The sequence below is a fragment of the Ipomoea nil genome, unplaced genomic scaffold, assembly GCF_001879475.1.
Source record: "Ipomoea nil cultivar Tokyo-kokei standard unplaced genomic scaffold, Asagao_1.1 scaffold1978, whole genome shotgun sequence".
Lineage (NCBI taxonomy): Eukaryota > Viridiplantae > Streptophyta > Magnoliopsida > Solanales > Convolvulaceae > Ipomoea > Ipomoea nil.
In genome coordinates, this window is record NW_017618406.1 from 2,073,670 (window position 1) to 2,097,921 (window position 24,252).

Here is a 24,252-nt window from a genome sequence, read left to right on the forward strand (position 1 = left end):
TAAAACACAAAACGGACTCCATCCTTCTAGAGGTTAAGAGAGACACCAGCCGCAAGCCCATCACTAATAACCCTCTCCGTCACAAGATTCCAAGGCAGCAGCAGCACAACTATACTCAACTATACTCAACCATACCCACCAAAACAAATCACAAAATCACACCAAAACAGACTTATTTTCAGTCATACCCACCAAAAACTAAACTCAAACAGGTCAGAAAACACACAAAAAAGGGGGCCTAAAGGGGTACGAAACAACCTGACCGTAGAACAAAAATCACGGAAGCCAAATGGTCCAAACTAAGTCCAGAACTGAGAAGTGGGGACTTAGGCAACCCAGAAACTGTCGTCGGAAAATTTTTCTGGTGGCCGGAGACTTACAAAAGTGAAGAGAGAGAGTTTCTAATATGTTGTCGTATATTGTCTCAAGCTGTCATAGAATAGAGAATACACAGACCTATAAATAGGTACTAGAAGACTACGAATAGAAAACAAGTTTTCATATTTCCTACCTACCTAAAACACTAAATTTTCTAATATATAGATATTCTATATATCAAATATATACTCCATAACAGTTCTCTACATAGTTTATCCCAGGTTATAGTTGAAACAGATGCACAAATGATTATCCAGAAGTTGAGTTCTCCTACCACGGTATCTTCTTTTGATCTTGTTGTGCTAGACTCTGTTAGTCTGCTAGACCAATTATCACAAGTGTCTTTAACTTTTGTGTCTCGATCTGCGAATTGAATGGGGTTGCCCATTGTATCATTTTAATTACACTTTAGTTTCATTTAACAATATTGTTCTATTTTCAGTTTCATTCTCCCCACACACTAGTTTCGTTATAGCAATACTAACATATCATTTTAATTCTAGAGTGAATTCCATTTTTGGTCCTACTGTTATAGGGGCGTTTTCAATTTTAGTTCACCTTAATTTTTTTTGCCACTTTATAGCCACTATTATTGAATGTGTTCTACTTTTAGTCGCACCGTTAGTATTTCCATCAAGAAGCCGTGTAATCTAGGGATATTTTGACCTTTTTTCTCATCCAAGACTATGTTTGACTAAAGAAATGAGAACATTAAACCTAAAACCTAAGAAACCTCGCCGTCCCATGTTGGAACGAACGAAACGATGTAGCTTTGGCTTCCCATTCTCGTTGTTCGAAGAGCCATCTTCGAATATCGGAGGAGAAGGACGAAGCGCCTGGATTAAAAGAGAAGAGACAAACATAAAAAGACCAAAATACCCTTTGATTATACGGCCTCTTGACGGAAATATTAATGGTGGACTAAAAGTGAAACACATCTAATAACAGTGGTTGTAAAGTGGCAAAAAAAAATTAAAGTGGACTGAAATTGAAAACGTCCCTATAACAGTAGGACCAAAAATGGAATTCACTCTTAATTCTACCATTATTGCATGAACTCTATTTTGTCGCCCACACCCCGGCCTGACAGAGCATTTGGGTCGTACATGAACCATAGAGGCTAGACCGATGCTCGGCCCGGCCTGACAGAGCATTTGGGAGGATGTAAATCATGGTGACTCAATCGTACATGAACCATAGAGGCTAGACCGATGCTCACTGCGCACACTCAATCGTACATGAACCATAGAGGCTAGACCGATGCTCACTGCGCACAAAGAGCCCCCCTCACTGCCGCTGGTGAGACTCGATCCCTCACTTTAAGAGGTTGCTCCCACACTGCCGCTGGTGAGACTCGATCCCTGGTCATTCTTCCAAAGTTTCACCTCGATCCCTGGAATAGAAATGATTAGGCTAAGGATAAATAATGGGATGAAACCTTTATAAAATAAGAGAATGAATTTATTCATTTTGGTATTCCAAACTCATAGTATAGTGTTTTAAAAACCAAACAATAACAATCACTTTCATACCTCGTACCTGAGTCTAAACCTGCCAACCAAACACACTCAATTAGCATTTAGCATTCTGATTCCCTTCGGCTTCCATTACCCGCGAAGGCCAAAACCTAACATCAGAGGGCAGAGGCAACAGAGGTAAGGGTAACTCTTCCTAATCTCCTTTTATTTACGAAATCTTGCAGATTCTCCGAACGATTTTGGCTTTTGATTTCGACTGACGCCTCATTGTTGTTTCAGTTTAATGGCTCAAAGTCGGCGAATCGAAACCCTACCCGATGCAAGTAAGGATCTAATAAGTCATATGCCGGTAGAGGTAAAGGACAGAATTTTGGAGTGTTTGCCCACTCGAGACGCTGCCAGAACTGCTGTGCTCTCAACCCACTGGAATGATATTTGGTTGCAGCATGGGCGGCTTGCGTTTGATTGGAGCTTCTTCGGGTGTTTCGGAGAATTCGGATAACATACATTCTCTTGCAGCGTGTTCGACCCATGAAGAAATTTAGTCTAGACATCATTGCCCTCGGATTACTTGATCCTAAGCTGGAGCAGTCCGATTTAGATCAGTGGTTTCTTTTTCTATCAAGAAATGGCATTGAGGAACTTTATATCTCTCATGGGGACAGGCGATATAAGCTGCCACTTTGTATATTCTCGTGCCCGACAATCAAGCAGCTGAGACTCTGCAGTGTGTATTTTGATTTCCCACTAAATGCTCCTTGTATTTTTCCCTGTGTCTCACTTCATTAGCTTTCAGGGGTGTTGTTTTTAATCATAATGTTAATGGAATTGTGTATAGTATTCCTAATCTTGAGAATCTTGAGTTAAGTTAGTTGTAGAGGAGGGATCAATAATTTTAAGATTAGTGCTCCAAAACTTGAAAGCTTGTCCATTGGTGGTCATATATGTGCGGTTAAATCGAGATGGTTTGCACTTCATTTGAAAGAAATTAAGGTTCTATGCATGGAGGGCTACTTGTTGTTGGTGAGAATCTATCTTCCTTCATATATGGACTATAGTATTGACAGATTAAATATTCTTTTCCTTCTGGTTTGTTAGAGTGGTTTTCAAGTCTCATATAATCTTTTAATTATTTTTGTTGAAGAATTGGGAAGATGTTGAAGTAGCCTCCTTCCCAACTGCAATAAATCTGCAAGTAATCAAACTGTATTCTTTAAAGTTTGCCAATGAAAAGCAGCTCAAGGGTGTTTTGCAGTTGCTTCAAAAATCTCCCAACCTATGTGAACTGGACATTACAGGAGTAAGTTTTGCTAGACAGAAACCTTTATAGAGTATATATTTGGCCATGGTGATTTTTTTGTTTTCTTTATTTCCTCATGGTTAGCTGTACATGTTTTTATTTTATTTTATTTTATTTGTTGTTGAGTTGTATGTAGATATGTTCAGATGGTGACATACAAGCTGCTTCAACACTTTTGAAGGATCGAGAGAGTTGCATTATTAATCAGGATCTTAAAATGCTTAAAACAATCAAGATTAAACTGTTTTGTGGATCCACAATTGAAATGCTTTTTGTGAAAATGCTGCTCTCAAAATCCCCTATACTAGAGAGAGTTGTTATTACGGAATCTGATTATATAAAAGATGGCTACACGGTGATCAAGTTCCTAAGGGAGTTGCTATGCTTCCCTCGTGCATCTCCAAAAGCAAAAATTGTCATCAAGGGCAAAGACTATGCTTAAGGACTGGTTGGTTTAACTATGCTTCAGTTTTTATGCAACTTAGATATGGTGGAACTTGAAATGTTCTGTTAGATAAGAGGATGACACCTTAGATTGTTTACTAAGGTATTCAGTAGACTCCACGAATATCTTTTTGTAAATTTTTGCTCTGTTAATTGCACTAAAATTTACTTCAGATGATGTGATGTTGGTGCTTACTGCTTAGCCAAGTGTTCTTATGACTGAAATGCAATGGTGTTTCTATTTTCATTTTTCGAAAATACTAGGTGGATTTTTATTTTTTACTCTCAACTTTTATTCCACACACACAATCTTGATGTACACATTTATATTGGGACCCACATGAAAATGAGTAGTTTATTAGTGCCCGTCACAACAATGAATGAAATTTAAGGAGTAAGATTTGGGAGTCCAAATAGTTGAATTCGAATAAAATTTAAAGAGTAAGATTTGGAAGTCCAAATAGTAGAATTCTTTAATTTTTAAAGCTCATATTTCTTTGGGTGCAATCTGCCTGAGAACCAATTGAACTACTCATAACGGTCTCATATCCTTATTTCCTATGGAGTATGCATAATGCAACTTGGATTGTGTGATGCATTGTAGTTCTAATATTTTGTTAGTGTCTTAAAACAATTGCAGTATTGTAGTTAATATGTCCAACCATAAAGAATTTAAAAGAACGGCTCCACATCATATTGTCTTCTCAATCAGTCCGAAGTACATATATTGTTTTTACATATGAAGAATCAATATTTATTAACTTATTATAGTTTGAAATCTCCCAAGTTATATATTGTTTTTACATATGAAGAATCAATATTTATTAACTTATTATAGTTTGAAATCTCCCAAGTTAATACGTTATATTGAAAAATTCATTGACTAACGTAGTTGAGTTTTGCATTCCTCCATAAAATTTGTACATGACTTTTCAAGTTAATACATTATTTTGGGATCTTGATATACATTGATTCCATTTCAATCAAATTGTAAACTTTTTGAAGATTTAATAAATTACTTCATATATGCGGTATTTTTTTGCTTTAATTAAGTTAACATCATCTAGCATTGAGTTCATAACATTGTGTAGCGGGAATTAGACACTAATCCTCACATCTAGGAGATCGATAAACAAGAGTATTATGTGGTCATAGATTGTTTGCCATAATGAACAAGCAAATCATAGGCCAATTACTACTCACTAAATCATTTTCATCTTAAGCTAGGTCCAATAAAAACCACTCACCAACAATGTCTACTTTTGAAGGATACCAAATGGGGAGTTGTGCACCACTACATTTAACTTTGAAGGACCCTCATACCAAAAGGGAAATGTATGTCATCATTAAATTCAAACAATTTCTTCTTTTTAACATTAAACTTTGCATTCATACATTTTGTAACATGTAATGATGACATTTCAAGTGTTAGAAAGCAACAAGTTGCCCTTCAACTAGAAGTACTTTAAACTTTGAATCTTTAAATGACCTAAGCTTCAAAGTATGCAACATTTTGTGTGTTTAAGACACAATATGATGTTCCTCCAAAAGTTTTGATATAGCATCTTTACAAGTAGATACCACTACGTCAAACTTAGAAAACCAAAGAAAAAAAACATCACAAGGTGAATTTGGTCAATGGTACGTATAGCTACCAGATAAAAAAATCATGTAAAATAATTTAATTAGGGTCCTTTTAAAAATATTTAATAAATAAAAATACATTTAAATTTGACTTAAAATGTAACATTGCATCTTTTGATGCAAACCATATTATGGCAAAAACATGTATTTGGATTAAAATCATGAATAATGTTGGTGAATAGATGATTATATATATATATATATATATATATATATATATATATATATATATATATATATATATATATGTTTATTGATGATACGAGTATATCCACAGTAGAAGAAGTGAAAATCAAGAATTGGGAGAAAGAAAAGAAACAACCCATGCTACTAGGCCAAGGAGAAAACGAAGGAAACCGGCATGGATGGTTGATTACATTTGTTAGACTAAGGTTATTCGTAATAGGATACATTAGTTTAGTCCTACTACATTATTATATCATATTAATTAGGAATCATAGTCCTAAGCATAATAGGAGTAACTTAGTATATAATCACCCTGCATGCTAGGGGAAAGACATGCGAATTATTATTATCTTTTTCTTCTCTACTATCATCTTCCTTCTCTGAAATCTCTCTCCCTCTCTCTCCCTCTCTCTCTCTGATTTTCCCCTCCCCTAATTCCATCTTTGGAGTCTGCATCCACTCAAAGCGGTGCCGGCTTGATACGGGTTCGTATCAATTGATCAGAGTAAATATAAACTAGATTATTCTAAGACTATAAGATTGTAACTTTTGTGAGTTATATGTTTTTACTTTTTCACTTTTTCCTTTGTCGTATTGCCGCAAACCACAACCATAGAGAATTTCACAATTGGTATACCAATTGAAATTGATAGGGATTATTCTTCGGATATACTTCTCTATACATTTGGGGCATCTGTTCGGTATTGGGTCATGATCGAGTGTCCCTTAGAAAATATTTTATTCCTAAAAGATTCCCTATCCCCGAAATTCTGACCCCATCCCCATCCCCATCCCGTTCTCGAAACTCTGACCCCATCCCCGTCCCCGACGGATAAATAAGAATAGTCCCCATCTGGTTTCAGGCGGGAAATTAGGCGGGAAAATGACATACTAGCTTCAAACTAGCACACAACCTTATGAATTTAAAATTAAATATTTACATAAAAATAGTAATAATTAACACTCATCATACATTAAAACATTTTATAATTGAAAATTTTATTTACTTTTTTTAACCTATATAACATCATTAACATGTTATATATATTTTGTATCTATCATAGAAATGATTATACATATGTATATTATTTTGGTATTTTTGAATATACATTTCATTAAAAAAAATAGAAATATATACATACATTTTTTTTATCGTAATATAAAGTATATTTTTTTTCTTTAAAAAAAAATTAAAGGAAGGAAAAACCTGTTTTTGAAAATTTTCTTCTGATGTTGGTTGCCTGGCGGCTGGCGCTCCGGTGGAGGATGACGGCGGTAATTGGTGTCGTTGATGCCTTCGTCTTCACAAACTATTATTTCAACCTTTTCGTTTAATTTTCTTAATTATGCCCATCGTTTGTGTTAGTTTCCTTTGATCTCGTATCAGATTTGATTATACATTATCCGACTTCGTGTTACTTGATCCACCAGCATAGACAGTTAGTTAATCATGTTTGTTTGAGGACTACTAATAATGCATTATATGTTCATAACTACTTTCTCAACCTATTGAAGCACAAAGAGTGACTCTGTTACAATGCAGTATTTGTTCATATCTACTTTCTCAACCTATTGAAGCACGAAGAATCAGTATTGCCAACCTATAACTTCCTAGAAGAGCAACTTGGTGCTACTTGACCACAAGGTCATTGATTTGTTCGAGCAGGTTCACTTTAAAACTATATTGTATCATATGTATATGTTATGAGGCATTCGTAGGTGATGGATGATACACTAGGCCTGGGCCACATATACCGGCCCAAGAAAGTAACTGGATGAAGGAAGCCCAGGAAGGATACCTAATACGGAACAACTCAAGAGTTCGCCAAGGATTAGGCTTATTATTCCCAATATATTCAGAATTGGACTCATTATATTATTTCATGTATAATAGAATTAGGTCTCGTTATTCCCCATGTAACTAAGACTCCCAATATGAGGCAGCCTAGAATTCTTATTTTCTTGTAGGGTTCTAGGTCCAAAATATGTATAAATAGACTCCTCACATAGAAGAGAGGGACAACTTTCATTATTCACCAGCAATACTCATCAATACAAAGTTCCTATATTTTCTCCATATATTTTCCCTATATTTCTCCTATATTTTCGTTATTCTAACAGTAGTGTTGGCCTACCGTTGGCTGTCCAAAAGTCATAAAACCAACATTTGCGCCATATGTGGGGACCGATACGAAAAGTTTACGTTCGTCCCTCAAACCTAAAGGTGTGGGGCTGCTTAGCCAAAGTAGGACTACCGTCCTTCAAGAGGCCAAATCTGGGATCTAAAACTCTAGATGCCATTTTTGTTGGGTATGCTGAGAACAATGTTGCGTATAGATTCATGCACTTAGAAAATCATTCAATGTGTGAATCTAGAGATGCCATCTTTTTTGAAACCTTCTTTCCAATGAAAAAGGACTATACCAAAAATGATGTCAGCTTGTACCAAAATTCTCCTCCTTTACCTCCTAGTTTCACAAGTAATTTTGAGGAGCCTAGAAGAAGTAAAAGGCCTAGAATAGAGAAAAATTTTGGTTGTGATTTCATAACTTACATGACAGAGTTAAAAGACTTGAATGAAATTTGTGATCAATTCATATGTCAATTAGTCCTAGAAGAAGAACCAAAAACCTTTCATGAAGCTATGCGCTTGGTAGATTCCACGTTGTGGAGAGAAGCTGTTAAAAGTGAATTAGACTCTATACAGTCAAATCACACATGGGAGTTAGTAAATCTACCAAAAGGCTGTAAGCCCATTGGTTGTAAATGGATCTTTAAAAGAAAACTAAGGCCACATGAGTCTATTGAAAGGTTCAAAGCAAGGCTAGTGGCCAAAGGCTACACTCAAAGATTCGGTGAGGACTACTTTTACACCTACTCACCAGTGACAAAGATAGTAACCATTCGTGTTCTATTTGATTTGGAATCATTACACAGGTTGACAGTTCACCAAATGGATGTTAAAACCGCGTTTCTGAATAGTGAACTGGAAGAAGAAATCTACATGGAGCAACCTCCCAGATGCGTGGATCCAAGTCAAGAGGGGAAAGTGTGCAGACTTAAAATATCTTTATATGGCTTGAAACAAGCTCCTAAGCAATGGTATGAGAAGTTTCATAAAACTTTAATAGACCTGGGTTATACAATGAACCGGTCAGATGCCTGCTTATATGCTAAAGAGGTAAAGTCTAGCATTGTGATTATTTGTCTCTATGTAGATGATATGCTAATCTTTAGCTCTAACATCGAGGCTATAAAAGAAACTAAAAGAACTCTATGTGACAACTTTGACATGAAATATCTAGGGGAAGCCGATGTGATACTTGGGATAAAAATCACAAAAACTGAGAAAGGTTATCTTTTATCCCAAGGTCATTATATGGAGAAACTTCTAAAGAAGTTTGCGAGTTATGAGGTCACTCTGGCCAAGACCCCTTTTGATCCTAGTGTAAAACTGTCAAAAAACATAGAGGCTAGTGTGTCACAAGAAGAATATGCAAAAATAATCGGAAGTCTAATGTTTCTGATGAATTATACTAGACCCGACATTGCATATGCTGTGAACAAACTTAGTCGCTACACGCACAACCCGAGTGTTCCACATTGGGATGCACTAAAACGGGTACTGCGATACCTCAGAGGCACAGTGGACTGGGGCCTCGACTACAAAGGGTCGCCAGCCGTGTTAGAAGGGTATTGTGACGCGAATTGGGTAAACGTCAGCGATGATGCAAGCTCAACTAGTGGATATGTATTCACTATGTGTGGAACCGCTGTATCTTGGAAATCAACCAAACAATCGTGCATTGCTAGATCAACTATGGAAGCTGAATTCATAGCTCTGGATCTAGCAAGCCAAGAAGCAGAGTGGCTAAGAAACCTACTGGCAGACGTGCCATTGTGGGGGTGTCCAGCACCTGCTGTTCGTATACATTGTGATTCGCGAACTGCCATTTGTGTTGCGCAGAATAGTGTCTATAATGGCAAAAGAAGACACATAAGAGTCAGACATGAGTCTGTAAGGAAGTTGATTCTAAATGGGGTAATCACAATGGAATTTGTGAGGTCTGAAAAGAATATTGCAGACTCTTTCACAAAAGGTCTAAATCGGAAGACCGTCCTTGAAACTTCAAGGGAAATGGGTTTAAAACCCAATGAGGTAAGAAATTCGTGATGGACCACTTGTGTGGGAAATAAAATCACGGAAAGACTTACACCAAATGACTGTTGAGAACAATGTTGAATCTGTAGCCTGCTATGGGTGGTCTATGCTGAGATAGACTTGACAGATTATAAGTCTATATAGAGATAGACAGAACATGGTTTTATTAAAGAGTTAATGAGTGCAATTAAGTTCAAAACTCGATTAACTGATGAGTACAAGATTCAATTCACTCTCGGGAAAAAGTTACTTAATCCCACTACGTGTCAGTTCAAGTATTACACACTGATATGGAAATTAGCTCCCGTATTTGCTCAGGTTTGGTTGGGTATAGTCTTGCCACCTTAAATATGTGGGGGATTGTTGGGAACATTTAAAGAGGCACTCCTTAAGTTGGATCTTTGTCCCACATTGCTAGACTAGCTCAACTTTTCTTACCTTTTATACACCAACTTTTTTCTTAAGGTTTGAAGTGTTATGGAGAGGGAACAAGGGGAGATTTCGCGCGCGCCGCGGCCTCGCGCGATGGGGTAGCTCTCAGTAACGATGCAGCTACTATCCTACTATACACATATCCTGGGACACCCAAGACAAGAGAAAGATGCACCTTGTGAACTGGAATGATGTTTGTCAACCCCGGGATGTTGGCGGCCTGGGCCTCCGTTGAATGATAAATATGTCAGGAACAAGGATTTCTTCTCGGCCCCAGTTCCTACTTCCGGATCTTGGGCGTGGAAAAGGGTTACTAGAGGGAGGAATTCAGTCATCTCTAATGCCTCTTGGACAGTGGGAAACGGCCAGACAATCAACATGTCGAAAGATTGGTGGGTCGGTGAAAAACCCCAGTTGTCATCCCGGATGGCTCAGAAGCGTACACGGTAAGTGATTTCAAACCCCAGTTGTCATCCCGGATGGCTCAGAAGCGTACACGGTAAGTGATTTCAAACCCCAGTTGTCATCCCGGATGGCTCAGAAGCGTACACGGTAAGTGATTTCAAACCCCAGTTGTCATCCCGGATGGCTCAGAAGCGTACACGGTAAGTGATTTCATACTCAATAACAAATCTTGCGATATCCCAAAACTTCAAGAAGTCCTCCCAGATTTTATAGTAGACGCCATCCGTGTGATTCCTATCTCGCTGGAGGATTATCACAAAGACGCCATTGGCTGGAATTTGGGAGAGGCAGGTACGTTCTCCATGAAACGACTTATTCTTGTATTGCAGGAACGAATGATGATAACGAAGATTGGTCCTGGCTCTGGAGGCTTCCGTGCTGGGAAAAAATTAAAATGATCCTCTGGCTCATTCTCAAAGGAAATCTCACCAACACTGAAAGATTTAGAAGGCATTTGTCGTTGAACAATACCTGCCCTTGGTGCGTTCTGGATGAAGAAACCTTGAAACATCTCCTTTGGGATTGTAGTGCGGCTCAGATTACTTGGAAGCTCACCGTCAGGCCGAACAACTTCATCTTCCCAGTGCATTGGACGATGGAGAAGTGGGTGAAGACGAACTGCGTCAACAATAAGGATTGGAGGTAGACTGCGACCTTCTGCTTCACGCTGTGGGCAAGATGGAAAGCTAGGAATCAATGGGTCTTTAATAACATGGCGATATCTCCTCTGGATAATGTGCGGTAGGATAAGGCGCAAATCAACGAAACGACGGTTCTCCATAAAGAAAGTAATGTAATCAAAACCAACTCCCACTTGGTTCAATGGAATCCCCCAGAAACAGGCTGGTGCAAGTTAAACACCGATGGAGCGGCAAAAAAAGGGTATAAAGTTAGCATCGGCTGGCGGCCTTCTTCGCAACACCGAGGGGGGTCTTGAGTGGGGCTTCACGGTCAACATTGGAAAGGCCAATAGTTTCATGGCAGAACAGTGGGGCCTACGCGAGGGTCTACGGCTCTACCTTGAAAAGGGGTTTCTCCAGGTTATTGTGGAAATGGATTCAAAAGCGGTGATTGATCTCATGAGAAAAGGCAAGGAGGAGGATATTTGCTACTGTCCATTACTGGAAGATTGCTACTCCATGGTGGCAAACTTTTATAAGATTTCCTTCTCCCACACTTTTAGGAAGGGAACTCTTGTGCCGACTTCCTAACCAATTTGGGTCAACTTGAGGAATGGGGCACTTGGACCTTCACAGATGCACCTGAAGACTTGCTTACGTTGCTCGACCGTGATGCTGGGAGTCCTTTCAGCGGCAAAATTAGATAATCTCGAGGCCTAACTTCTTTTTCCCTACCAAAAAAAAAACATATACTCTGTAATATATTAATATATTAAGATTAATATCTAAAAACATGATAAGTATGAATGAGAGTTATACCCTTCATTTATGTCCGTTTTTCCGTTATGTTTTTGTAATACATTATTGTGCTATAAAAGTTGTACTATACAATATTTTGGACAAATATACCCCTACCGTTATAACTTCCGTTATCTTTTCCACTATTGTTATCATGCACATGCATCCACTATATATTTTCTTATCTTCTTCAGTAATAATAATATATACACATTATATATTGTAGTTATATGTTAGTTATTTCTTAAAATATAAATATTGAATTTATAAAAATGTTTTACATTATTATTATTATTATTATTATTATTATTATTATTTACAATAATTTAAATATCTAAAATTTTAATATAAAGTACTAATATTGTACACCTATTTTTACTTATCGCACATAGAAAATACTAGTTAATATAATATAAAACACAGACAATCATTTTACAAGGAGCAAGTAATAAATGTCAGTTGCCAATTGACCTTGTGCGTCAATTAAGCATGCCTTTATTATCTTTGTATGTATTGGTATGATACTATGTGGATCATTATCCTTAAAATAGTAATTAAGCTTTAATACTAGTAATTACCATTTTTTTTTCAAATGATTATCATGTTTAATTGGTTTAGTTCCACATTTCGCATTGTTTAATGTTTAATCAGAAAAAGCTAAGGTTCGATCTGATTAATTACCATTATTCTTGGCATATTATTATATATATTATTATTATTGGTATTTTTGGGGATGGTTGGCATCATAGACGGAGCCAAAGGGGGCAGGGGGGTCAGCTGTCCTCCCTCACCCCACCCCACCCTACTCCTACCCTATATATAATCACTACTGGAAATTCTGAAATTTCCGACCACCTGAAAATGATCTTAAATTAAGTTGATACCAAAAAGTCCAAAAAGTGGTCGGAAATAGCAACAAAGGTTTTTTCGGATACCAAAAGTGGTCGGAACAAGACTTTCAACTTGATTTAAGATCACTTTCAGGTGGTCGGAAATTTCAGAATTTCCAGTAGTGAATTTTTGTATGTATATATAGTACATCTTTGAGTATTAATATATAAAAACTGTTAATTGTTCATAAGAAATGAGTTAAATTAGTTGGTAGAGCATGCATTTAGTTTATAATAAAGGTTAGGGGTTCAAATCATATAGTTGTTAATATATTTTTACAGTTTTTTGGCTCATTCCCTATGGCTTTAACACAGTCACGTTTTAATAATTTTTTTAATATTTGATACACATACAAATTAATTATGTTTCATATTTTGTTATGAATATTTTTATAAAGTTTCGATTTGTTTTATTTTTCGCCCATATCCAATAATATTTACGCCTATATTTCTTAGGTAATTTATTTATTATTTTTTTAATATCTCTTTTATTTTAATGTTTCGCCTTTACTGAAAAAATTTTGTGAATCCGTCCCTATTTCGCCACTCCCTCAACAGTATTTGTGGCTCTGTCCCTGGTTGGCATATCATTCTTTGCGGCTATTACGTTTACCATTATTCAAATAATAATTATCCTTATTAATGGTAATTATAGCTAATTTCTTATATTACTTGAAATTAACCGTTTTTAATTATGCCTTTATCTGGACTTCTTACAGTTAAAAATGGTAATTGATAGTACCTTAATTAGTAAATTGATTGTTTTTTTTTTTTTTTTTAAATACTCATACCTTTTATTATTGAAAATGGCGTAATTAAGAGATATATTATCATTCATTCGATTGATTATGATGGTAATACTCACTACATATTAATATGGAGCAAATACCAATTTTTATCCCACGAGTATTAACAAATGACAATTTTAGTCCACATGTTTAATTCCTACTAAAACTCATCCCACACCTATTGTTTTACTACCAAAGTTAATTACTCCGGTCACTGGAAATGTTAAAACATGTCGGAGTCACTTTGGATATTGATGATATATAATAAGGAATGATAAGGAACTTAAATTAATAGATGTCTTGACAGTACATTCATCATCATTCATCCCATGGACCATAGCTATTCACAATATGAAATAAATGAATGCATTAACTTACACTCTCATCTGATAGCAAAATTCACCACCATAAATTTAACAAAATTCACTATAGAGATAGTCTTGCTTGAATAAGTATTTTGACAGCAAAATTCACAGCAGATATGATCCTATTTCAATTAGTATTTTGACAGCAAAATAACAGAGAAATAATTATTTTCACAGTTTACAAAAAGGATTCAATACCAAGGACAATTATTAGGGGAGAGAAGAAGAATTAAGGATTAGGGTATGAATGACATACATTAATCAGGCTATTAAGTTTAATAATGGCATCCGGCGACCAAAGTGACTCCGGCGTGTTTTAACATCTCCTGTGACCGGAGTGATTAACTTTGGTAGTAAAACAATAATTGTGGGATGAATTTTGGTAGGAATTAAACATGTGGACTAAAATTGTCATTTTGTTAATATTCGTGGGATGAAAATTGGTATTTGCTCTATTAATATGTGCAGCTATTTTTCGATAATTATTACCATAATTTTGCTTATGGTGATAATGTTCTATCTAATATATGTTTTTTTATGGGCTAATCATAATACAAAATATAGGTTGCTATTTTTCAATACTAATATTTTTATTCGGATTTAAGTCTTAAAGATTTTTTCGGAAAAATGTCTTAAAGGCATAAATATGTAATTATTCTAGCTTGCAACTTTGTCATAATAATTTCCTACTATGCATGTCTGTATGCAGTTTCTATAATTTTTGGGAGTAATGTATTTTCTTTTATATATGGAAGACTCCTTGTTTATTATCAGTTCATTTTTGATCAATTGCAATTTGTATGGCAATCAAAATCTATAATATTTTGGCAGGGCCGGTTTTTAGATTTTGTGGTCCTGTTCGGGTAAATAAATAAGATCCTACCAAAATTAAAATCTTTAAAACTAATAAGTAATACCGTAATTTTATTATCTAAATATATAACAAAAAAAATTATCCGTGCATTGCACGCGCACTGCACGGATAATTAGGCAATTATTTGCTCGAATTCAAGCAAGGATAACATAAAAAACATAATCGATACAACCCGCACTACTGAAAATTATGAAATTTCCGACCACCTGAAAGTGATCTTAAATCAAATCAAAAGTCTTGTTCCGACCACTTTTGGTATTCGGAAAAACCTTTGTTGCTATTTCCGACCATTTTTTGGCGAACTTTTTTTGGTATCAACTTAATTTAAGATCATTTTCAGATGGTCGGAAATTCCATAATTTCCAGTAGTGTCATTTCATCAATTGCACTATATAATATTCGTTGTTATAATTTAAAGATTATAACAAATCTTTTCCGTGCAACGTACATGTAAAAATAGACATATTATGGAATAATAATAATAGTGTGCACAAGTTTTGAACCTTAGACCTCAAAGTTAAAATACAATAAATACATATCCCTACAATTTCTTTATAAAACCTTTTAAGTTTAATTAAAAACTTTTAATTTTTATTTCTAAACTAACTAGGTAAAAATAAAATATTGAGCTTCTAAAATTTGGGCCCCTCTAAAATTTGGGGCCCTGTGCGGTAGCCCAGCTTGCACAGCCCAAAATCCGGGCCTGCACCTTACCATCATCAACTAGCTCCACCAACTGACAATCATTATTGTGTGGATCATGGTCCATACAAGTTGTGTGGACCATATTTTGTATACTATAAAATAATGTACATTCAGTACAAAAATAATGTATATTCAGCACAAAAATAACGTACATTGTATTCAGGGGATGTACATTATTTTTGTACTGAGTGTACATTATATTGTACAATGTACACTTAATACAAAAATAATGTACATTCAGTATAAAAATAATGTACTTTTTATTATGGCCCACATAACATTGTATAGGCCATGGTCTATACAATAATTTGTCACCAACTGATGTGTTTTCTTCAAGATGAGGTCTGCCAATAGTTGAATCTACAATTTCATAAATAAGAAAATTCTTCTTAGATGCTAAAAAAAATAAAATTAGATCACTTGACCATAAGAAGGAATGATACCTATTTTTAATTAAGAAATAAAATTTTTAATTGAATGAAAAATCAAATCTCATTATTGTGTTTTAAAATGTTGTCAACTAAATACTAACTATAATTTTGATTCTCATGCGTAATATGAAAAATCATGAACTAAACACCTAACTATCTATTTAGGATGTGTACTATATTCTGGAGGAAGATTGGAACTTGTAAATCGTATGACAAAACGATATAATACATAAAATTTAAGTAGTATATTTACTTGCATATGTTTCCAGAGAATTCATGTAATATTTTGTTTATAAATCTATAGAAAAGTTCCATATTTTAATTAAAAAGTAAAATTAATTTCATTTTTCATTCTAAATTTATAAGTGACAATTCACTTTTAAATATTTTTATCGAAATATTCCATTTTTGTTCGGGCATAACCATTTTGATCATTGGTCAACAAAAAATTTAAAACTATCAACATAAAACTCAAAAAAATTATCTACAAAGAACAATAAATTAAATGTAATTAAAAATAACTCCCCAAAAATATTACAAATAAACAGAAAGCATTAAAAAAGTTAATTGTAAGCTGTAAAATTGAATTGAGTCCATCATATTGTTTGTGCAGCTAGGAAATGCAAAATTTAACAAAAATGAGTATATATTAAATTTATTAACATAAATATAGATCAAATAAATTCAACTCTAAGTATAGTTTTTAGATTGTGCGTACCATTAATCAACGTGCTAATTGGCGTTGAAAGATTTCCACTAACTTGTCGAATATGAATTTTAGAACTGTTAATTAGCTGATAATATGTTGGAATTGTCTACAAATAACACAGAAAATTTTTTTTAAAAAAATGGCTCTTATCAACTCTTCAATAATAATTGTATTTCATAATAATTCATTTTCAAATTTAATCTAAAAAATTTAAAATAATGTTTGGAATGTATTCGTGTTTGGACTACATTGTTTTTATAGCGTATGAAAATATATGATAGATCGAAAAATACAATTATATAATTATTTTACAACTATTCCTTTCCGTTCATATATTGGTTATGCGATTGATGCCTGTAGAACTCGCATTGCCTCCTTTGAGTCTTGTTCACTCAATTTTATTTCTAGATCAGATAATTACCTAGCACATAGCTTAGTTTCTACTGCTTTTGCTCAGACTACTGCTATGTATTGGAACTCTATCCCACCAAGTTCTATTTCAGTGTAATTTGAATAAATGCCATATAGGCTCCCTTCGAAAAAAAAAAATATAATTATTTTACAATAGAGTGATATTTTTCAACGTTAAAAAAATCCCGTGGAGTAAAAGACTTGTTGGAGTGTACAATGGTAAATCTTGTCATGAAATTGTATGGCTTTGACTGTGGATTCCAGAAGTAATATGGAGATGCTCAGATGAAATATTTCCTCTAGATGGTAAGATCTCATTTTCTGAAAATTTAATTTTAACATGTTAATGTTTTTTTTTTTTTTTTTTTTTTTTAAATTAGACTCTATATATATATATATATATATATATATATATATATATATATATGTATAATATGTGTCAGCTTATAGTGTATCCACCCATTGTGGGTTGTCTTCTCACCGGAGAAGGCAGCCCAGGTAGAAAGCTACTTGGGTCGCCTTCTTCAGTGGGAAGGCGACCCACTGGGCTGCCTTCTTGCCGGAGAAGGCAGCCCAGTTATCTTCTCCGGTGAGAAGGCAGTCCCTCGCCTTCTCACCGGAGAAGGTGACGGGATCTTTATATATATATATATATATATATATATATATATATATATATTAATATTTTAATACAATACAATAAATACGGAAGCTCTATCTACTTTAGAGTTACCCCTGATGATATGTCTACCCCAGTTAGCTTTAAATCAACAAAAAAGGATTACTATAAACCACTCAGGAAAAAAAAAAAGCTATGAAGGAGACGTTACCTTGGTTCACAGAGGAGGCGGAGTCTTCAGGTGGGAACCGTTGCTGTTGTTTGAGTTAGGGCTTGGGGAGTTGCGGGAAGACGGGAAGAGACTACAATGATTGAAAGGGAGAATGTTTCTTAAAGTGATATTATGAATAGGGAAATTCTATTCACACCCCCTTTTTACTATTTGCACCACCTACATAATAGGTCAAACTACTTTATAGGTGGTGCTAACTAAAAAATGCTATTTACACCCCATCATTTAATGTGGTCAAAAGATTAATATTTATTTAATATATTTTTTTTACAATCAAATTATTAATTAAAAAAATAAAAAAAAAAAATAAAAAAAAAAAACCAAAAGAAGTCCCGTCACCTTCTCCGGTGAGAAGGCAGGGACTGCCTTCTCACCGGAGAAGGCAACCCACTGTGGGTGAGAAGGCGACCCTCTGGGCTGCCTTCTCGCCGGTGAAGGCAGCCCAGTTGCCTTCTCCGGTGAGAAGGCAGTCCCTGCCTTCTCACCGGAGAAGGTGACGGGACTTCTTCTTCTTTCTCTTTTTTTTTTTTTTTTTTTTTTTTTTTTTTTTTTTAATGTATTAATTAATTAAATTTTAAATTATCAAAGTATTAATTACAAGTTTGAGAAGGTGGTGCAAATAGCATTTTGACCACCCATTAGGCTATTTGCACCACCTATGTATTTATTGTAAATTTTTAACTTTTTATATTTTCAATGTACTTTTTACCCTATTTTAGTCAAAGGGGGGTGCAAATAGCAACACCCTATGAATATTTCAAACACGTAATGCGACGGAAATAAATGTTTTAATTATCTAACAAACTAGCAATAATTGAAGAAGTGGGGGAAGTAAATAAATATGGCCCTACCAAAATTAAAATCTTTAAAACTAATAAGTAATACAGTAATTTTATTATCTAAATATATAACAAAAAAATTATCCGTGCATCGCACGCACATTGCACGCCCACTGCACGGATAATTAGGCAATTATTTGCTCGAATTCAAGCAAGAATAACATAAAAAAACATAATCGATACAACCCATTTCATCAATTGCACTATATAATATTCGTTGTTATAATTTAAAGATAACAAATCTTTTATGCAGGTAAAAATAGACATATTATGGAATAATAATAATAGTGTGCATAAGTTTTGAACCTTAGACCTCAAAGTTAAAATACAATAAATACATATTCCTACCATTTCTTTATAAAACCTTTTAAGTTTAATTAAAAACTTCTAATTTTTATTTCTAAACTAACTAGGTAAAAATAAAATATTGAGCTTCTAAAATTTGGGGTCCCTCTAAAATTTGGGGCCCTGTGCGGTAGGCCAGCTTGCACAGCCCAAAATTTGGGCCTGTATTTTGGCTATCCTTGTCAAACCTGTGAGAGACAACATTGGCAATTACCAACATCAGATAACATCATGCGATGGTCATAAAATTTTCAAACAACATCTTGCTGATACTAGATACATGTTTTTTCAAAGAGTATATTTTATAATTATCTTATATTAGCCATTGTGTGCATGTTTAAGAGAGAAAATGTGCTATAAACTCAAGAGAAAAAGTACCATTTTTCCATTAGTTAATACTCTGTAGAATATATGCCATGCATCCAAATTGATGCTTCGTTTCTACAGAGCATGATTGATAGATGAAAATTATGATATGTTATCTATATGAGTTCACTCCATACGATATTGTATGTTGAGTACTCTAATTATCATGCAACATTTATTTGAGATAGACAATGGATATCATATTTTTAGCCAAAGCTCTAAACTTAATTTTTAATAGAGCTTTGCCAGGAAGGAAAATTAAGTAATTATGTAGGAAAATTATCTATTTTGGGGACCTCAAAAATCTAAAAACCACTATGATTATACACTACATATCATAAACACCTAGTACGTGGTTTAAAATCGTGCATTTCCTCATCTGTGTTAAGCCTTTTTAGTATGCAGTCCTTTCTTTTCTTATATCACCACAATAATGTATTATTATGGGCTATCAACTACCTGAAGCCCATAACAAGAAATCAAAAGTTTATACCGTGCACCAGGGCGCACAATGCATTGTGCGCTCTGACCAAAACGACGTCATTTTTATTGTTAAGATTTTATGTGTATTATGTTAAGAGTTTATATGTATTCTGATATGAGTTTATGTGTATTATGTATTATGTTAGATTATGTGTATTCTGTTAAGAGTTTATGTGTATTATGTTATGAGTTTATGTGTATTATGTACTATGTTAGATTATGTGTATTCTGTTATGAGTTTATGTGTATTATGTTATGAGTTTATGTATTTTGTATTATGTTAGATTAAGTGTATTCTGTTATGAGTTTATGTGTATTATGTTATGAGTTTATGTGTATTTTGTATTATGTTAGATTATGTGTATTATGTTATGAGTTTTTGTGTATTATGTATTATGTTAGATTATGTGTATTATGTTATGAGTTTATGTACATTCGAAACAGAGATTTTTTTTTTTTTTTTTTTTTTTTTTTTTTTTTTTTGTTTTGAATTTAACTGTAGAAACGGGAAACAGGATTTCTAAAAAAAAAATGGTCAAAACGACGTCGTTTTGGCCAGGGCGCACAATGCGTTGTGCGCCCTGGTGCACGGTATAATTTGCAAACGCTGATTGCATAATATATTTTAAGATCATTTCTCAACATTAGGGGGAGATTTGAGTCTGAATTTAATAGAATGCTGAGAAAATTTTAAGATCTTCAAACCCATGTACTAGTTTATACTGAACTAGAAGTTCAGAAATCAATTAATATTGAACAAATAATCTACTAGAAATATCAAGGAGTGACTAATCGTCAATTTCATATATATTAAGAGTTAAAATCCCCAACTAGGGCTGATATCTCTACCGTTTTTCCTTTATGCCAGAAACAAGGAATTTATCAGTTTAAGAATTTGCAAAAACTAGATCTAGTATAGAAATCCCGTTACTCCTGAAAAATAAAAATTTTTATCCTGAAGATATGGAAGGCAAAAACCCTCAGTAAAACTATAGGTGCACTAGATAATTAAAATACTTGGGAAGCTGAACAGCCAAATGCAAATATTTTTTGGGGAGTGACATATATTTGGTTGATATGAAATTTTCCATGAGTATGGAATATATTTATAAATAAAGTTATTACAGTTGACAAAATATTTTCCTCTATAATTGCTCACATTGTTTAAATCTGGATCTTGAAACTAAAACAGTAGTATAAGGCCCGAAGCGTGCTAACTGTTTTGATGGAAAAAGAGAAATTAAGGCATACACTTCAACTCGCTAAAAAAAATAGATACACTAGAAGAAGTCATGAATAGATAGGTGATGAAATATAAAGCGAGTTGATAGAGCTGTAACACCCCCCAAAAACAAGGCCCAATTGAAGCCCTAACACAAGCAGATTAACAACAAAACTAGCACAACGGAAGATAAACGGAAACTGGATAAAAGAAATCCAAAAAGGGGTGTTATGCCACGTATACCACACTAGGTAACGCTAAGGCAACAATCTGCAAGTGTATAATACTATCCCAATACATCAATCTAAACAGTCTAAAAACATTGGCGCACAGGCCACAAAAACACAACGGTGCTAAGCTACCAGGCTCTAGACATCGCTCTCGTCTAAACACCACCTGAAAGATACAAAGATAAACATTGGGACGACGCCCAGTCAGCGAATAATGCTGGTAACCCACCAATACCGTTAAGTATCATAAATAGGTAGATATAAGATATAAAAACCATTTTCGAAACGGAATACATATATATAAGTCAAAAGCCAAGATCAAAAGACAACACAAGACTCACCACTCACAAGGATAACACCGGGAACACATCCCAACCACAAAGGTTAACCACACACAAGGATAAAGACTCACCCAACGGCAACACATGCCAAAACACCACAAGCCTCCGTGACTACACACGTCACGAGAGAAGATCACACAACGCCGGCTTTACAAGCCCTCGCAACATCACCCATCACGAGTTTGGTATGCCTTCCTTATGCCCTGTTCCAACCTTATGGCTACCCCCAACCTTGTACCTTCTTTCCAACCATTACCTCCAGGATCCCCTGTACAGCCAAGTCCAACCTTATTCCGCCGGGACCGTCGTCCCCCACCTATAACCACCAACGAACCACCACCACTCACGGCAACATATGCCCAGATAACACATGTTATCCCTCAATCATGTGGACCCATCACTCAGGCCACAACTCCATAATCACGTCACGGCCACCACGAGGACCGCTGCAATACCTTGGTGACTAGTGTCCCATACCACTAATCGTGCAATCCAGGTAGAGCCACACACGCACCACAACTCAACAGGAATCAATCAAAGGATTGCAACGAAGGTATGAAACATACTCAATCAAGGAACGGGTCACAGCCCAACAACAACAACGATGAATAACACAAGTTATCATCAACCAAACGGAAGGTACAAACCACATACACGCTAGCATTAAGACAACAAACTAGCATGCTTATCAACGGGGAAACTCAAGATAGTTCCGAGGAACACACAAGATACCTCTTCGTCCAACGAAGCACAATGTTGAACACTTAGCACGAATCAAGACACCAAAGACCCTACATGGATACCTACCATATAGTTCTAGACCTACGAAACATCAAGAAGACGCTCAAATAGTTCCACAAAAGAACATCGGGAAGCCAAAAGATCAAATACCGAGACAACGAATCACGGGAAACAAATCCCAAACCAAACACCACCGTGTACCCCGCGGGTGGACCCACGGGTAGGCCCCCACCCGTGGTTCTACCCGCGGGTACACCACCCACATTCCCATGTACCTGTGGGTGGGTGGCGGGTAGGGCTCTCCCCGCCGTTCCGCCCACGGGTACATGCTCCTGTGTAAAACAATCCCTTCGGGGATTTTCTTCTCCAAACACAAATTCAAGTCCAAAACATGCCAAATCTCACCAAACACAACAAAATGACTTAAACCAAGGAAAATTCCAAGCAATGGCACCAAGGAACACTAAACACAAGCTCTAGATATGCAATATCACAAGATAAATGCATAAACCCTCACATTTCATAGCAAAACACAACTAGAATCCAAGAAATCACATATAGGTAAGCAAAATAGGTTTTGTAGAGCATGGGTTACCTCTTGAAGACCAAAAGACTTCTCTTACACCACAACAAGCTCTCCACTAGGCTCACTTCTCAAACCCACTTCAAGATCAAACCAAAAGATCATAAAGATCCTACCTTTAAGAAAAAGACAACTAAGATGGAACCAAAAAGACTAGACAAGCTTAGATCTTACCCTTCTAGATGCCCAAATAGGTGAAAGGTTGAATCTTGGAAGCAAAACTTGGAATCTTGACAAGGGTCTCAACTTGGCTTGGAGAATAAGCTACACTTCTATTCTAGAGAGAAGGTAGAGATATTTTCTAGGAATTGTAAGGAATGAAATGAAGAAGTCTTCTAGGTTAGGATACAATACTAACTCTTGGTGAAAAGACAAGGCTACCCTTACTAACCCTTAGAAAGTGTAAGGAACAAGGGAACTCCTCTCTAAGCACAAGGTACAACACAACTTAAAGGTTGACTAGTCAAATACTAGTCCTTGAGTATTAAAAATCAGGATTTTAGGAATCAATTCCTCAAAAGAATTAGAATTAATTAATCAATTAATTCATGGATTGGAGTGTGGATTTTTGGGGTGTCGCAGAGACCAAATATTGGTCATAATAAAAAGATATCATTCCATGGCATTGTATTCTACTATTTAATAAACTAGCAGTAAATAATATAATTAGATATATAGCTAATAAACACAATCACCACATATTTGTATGGGTTACCTATACTTGTCTTAAAAATCCCAGATGAATTTAAATTCTAGAAATGCAATAAGCAAAAATCGTAAAGTGAAAAGTGCAAAAATAATGTGTTCCTTTTTATGGTCAATGATTATCTAAGTATTTTCTTTCAAAAAATTTAAAAATGTATTATCACAATATTATTAGGACATGCATGAAACATGACAATATATGTACATGCCTAGTCCTAAATACCTTATATATACTCTTCGTTCTTTTAGCATATTAATTGTTGTCCAATATCTTGAATTAGATAAAGGACCCATTTAAACTTAAAAGGACAATTTAGGATCAGAAGTCCACTGCTTCAAAATGTCATTTTGAATGCCATTTGGGTCCAAAAATCTCCCAATTGCATCTTATATTTGTAATGAGTTGACTAGCAATATTTGGTGACTCAACTAAAAAGAAAATGGAAATGACTTTAACCAGCTTGGT

General features: G+C 35.1%; 1 protein-coding gene across 3 annotated transcripts in view; it reads left to right on the forward strand.

The window, feature by feature from the left end:
- Positions 1–1,957: 1,957 nt before the first annotated feature.
- The window catches only part of LOC109147277 (F-box/FBD/LRR-repeat protein At1g13570-like), a 71,307-nt gene continuing 49,012 nt past the window's right edge, over positions 1,958–24,252 (forward strand). The window contains exons 1-4 of one of the 3 annotated variants that reach the window (XM_019294930.1): positions 2,718–2,879; positions 3,001–3,156; positions 3,293–3,608; positions 20,131–20,142. In XM_019294930.1, the coding sequence (XP_019150475.1) occupies positions 2,859–2,879; positions 3,001–3,156; positions 3,293–3,598 (483 nt within the window). In that variant the 5' untranslated portion in view covers positions 2,718–2,858 and the 3' untranslated portion in view covers positions 3,599–3,608; positions 20,131–20,142. Of the gene's footprint in view, positions 2,034–2,080; positions 2,880–3,000; positions 3,157–3,292; positions 3,700–20,130; positions 20,143–24,252 lie in introns of those variants that run through there. The other 2 variants (XM_019294928.1, XM_019294929.1) reach the window with 2 other exon arrangements.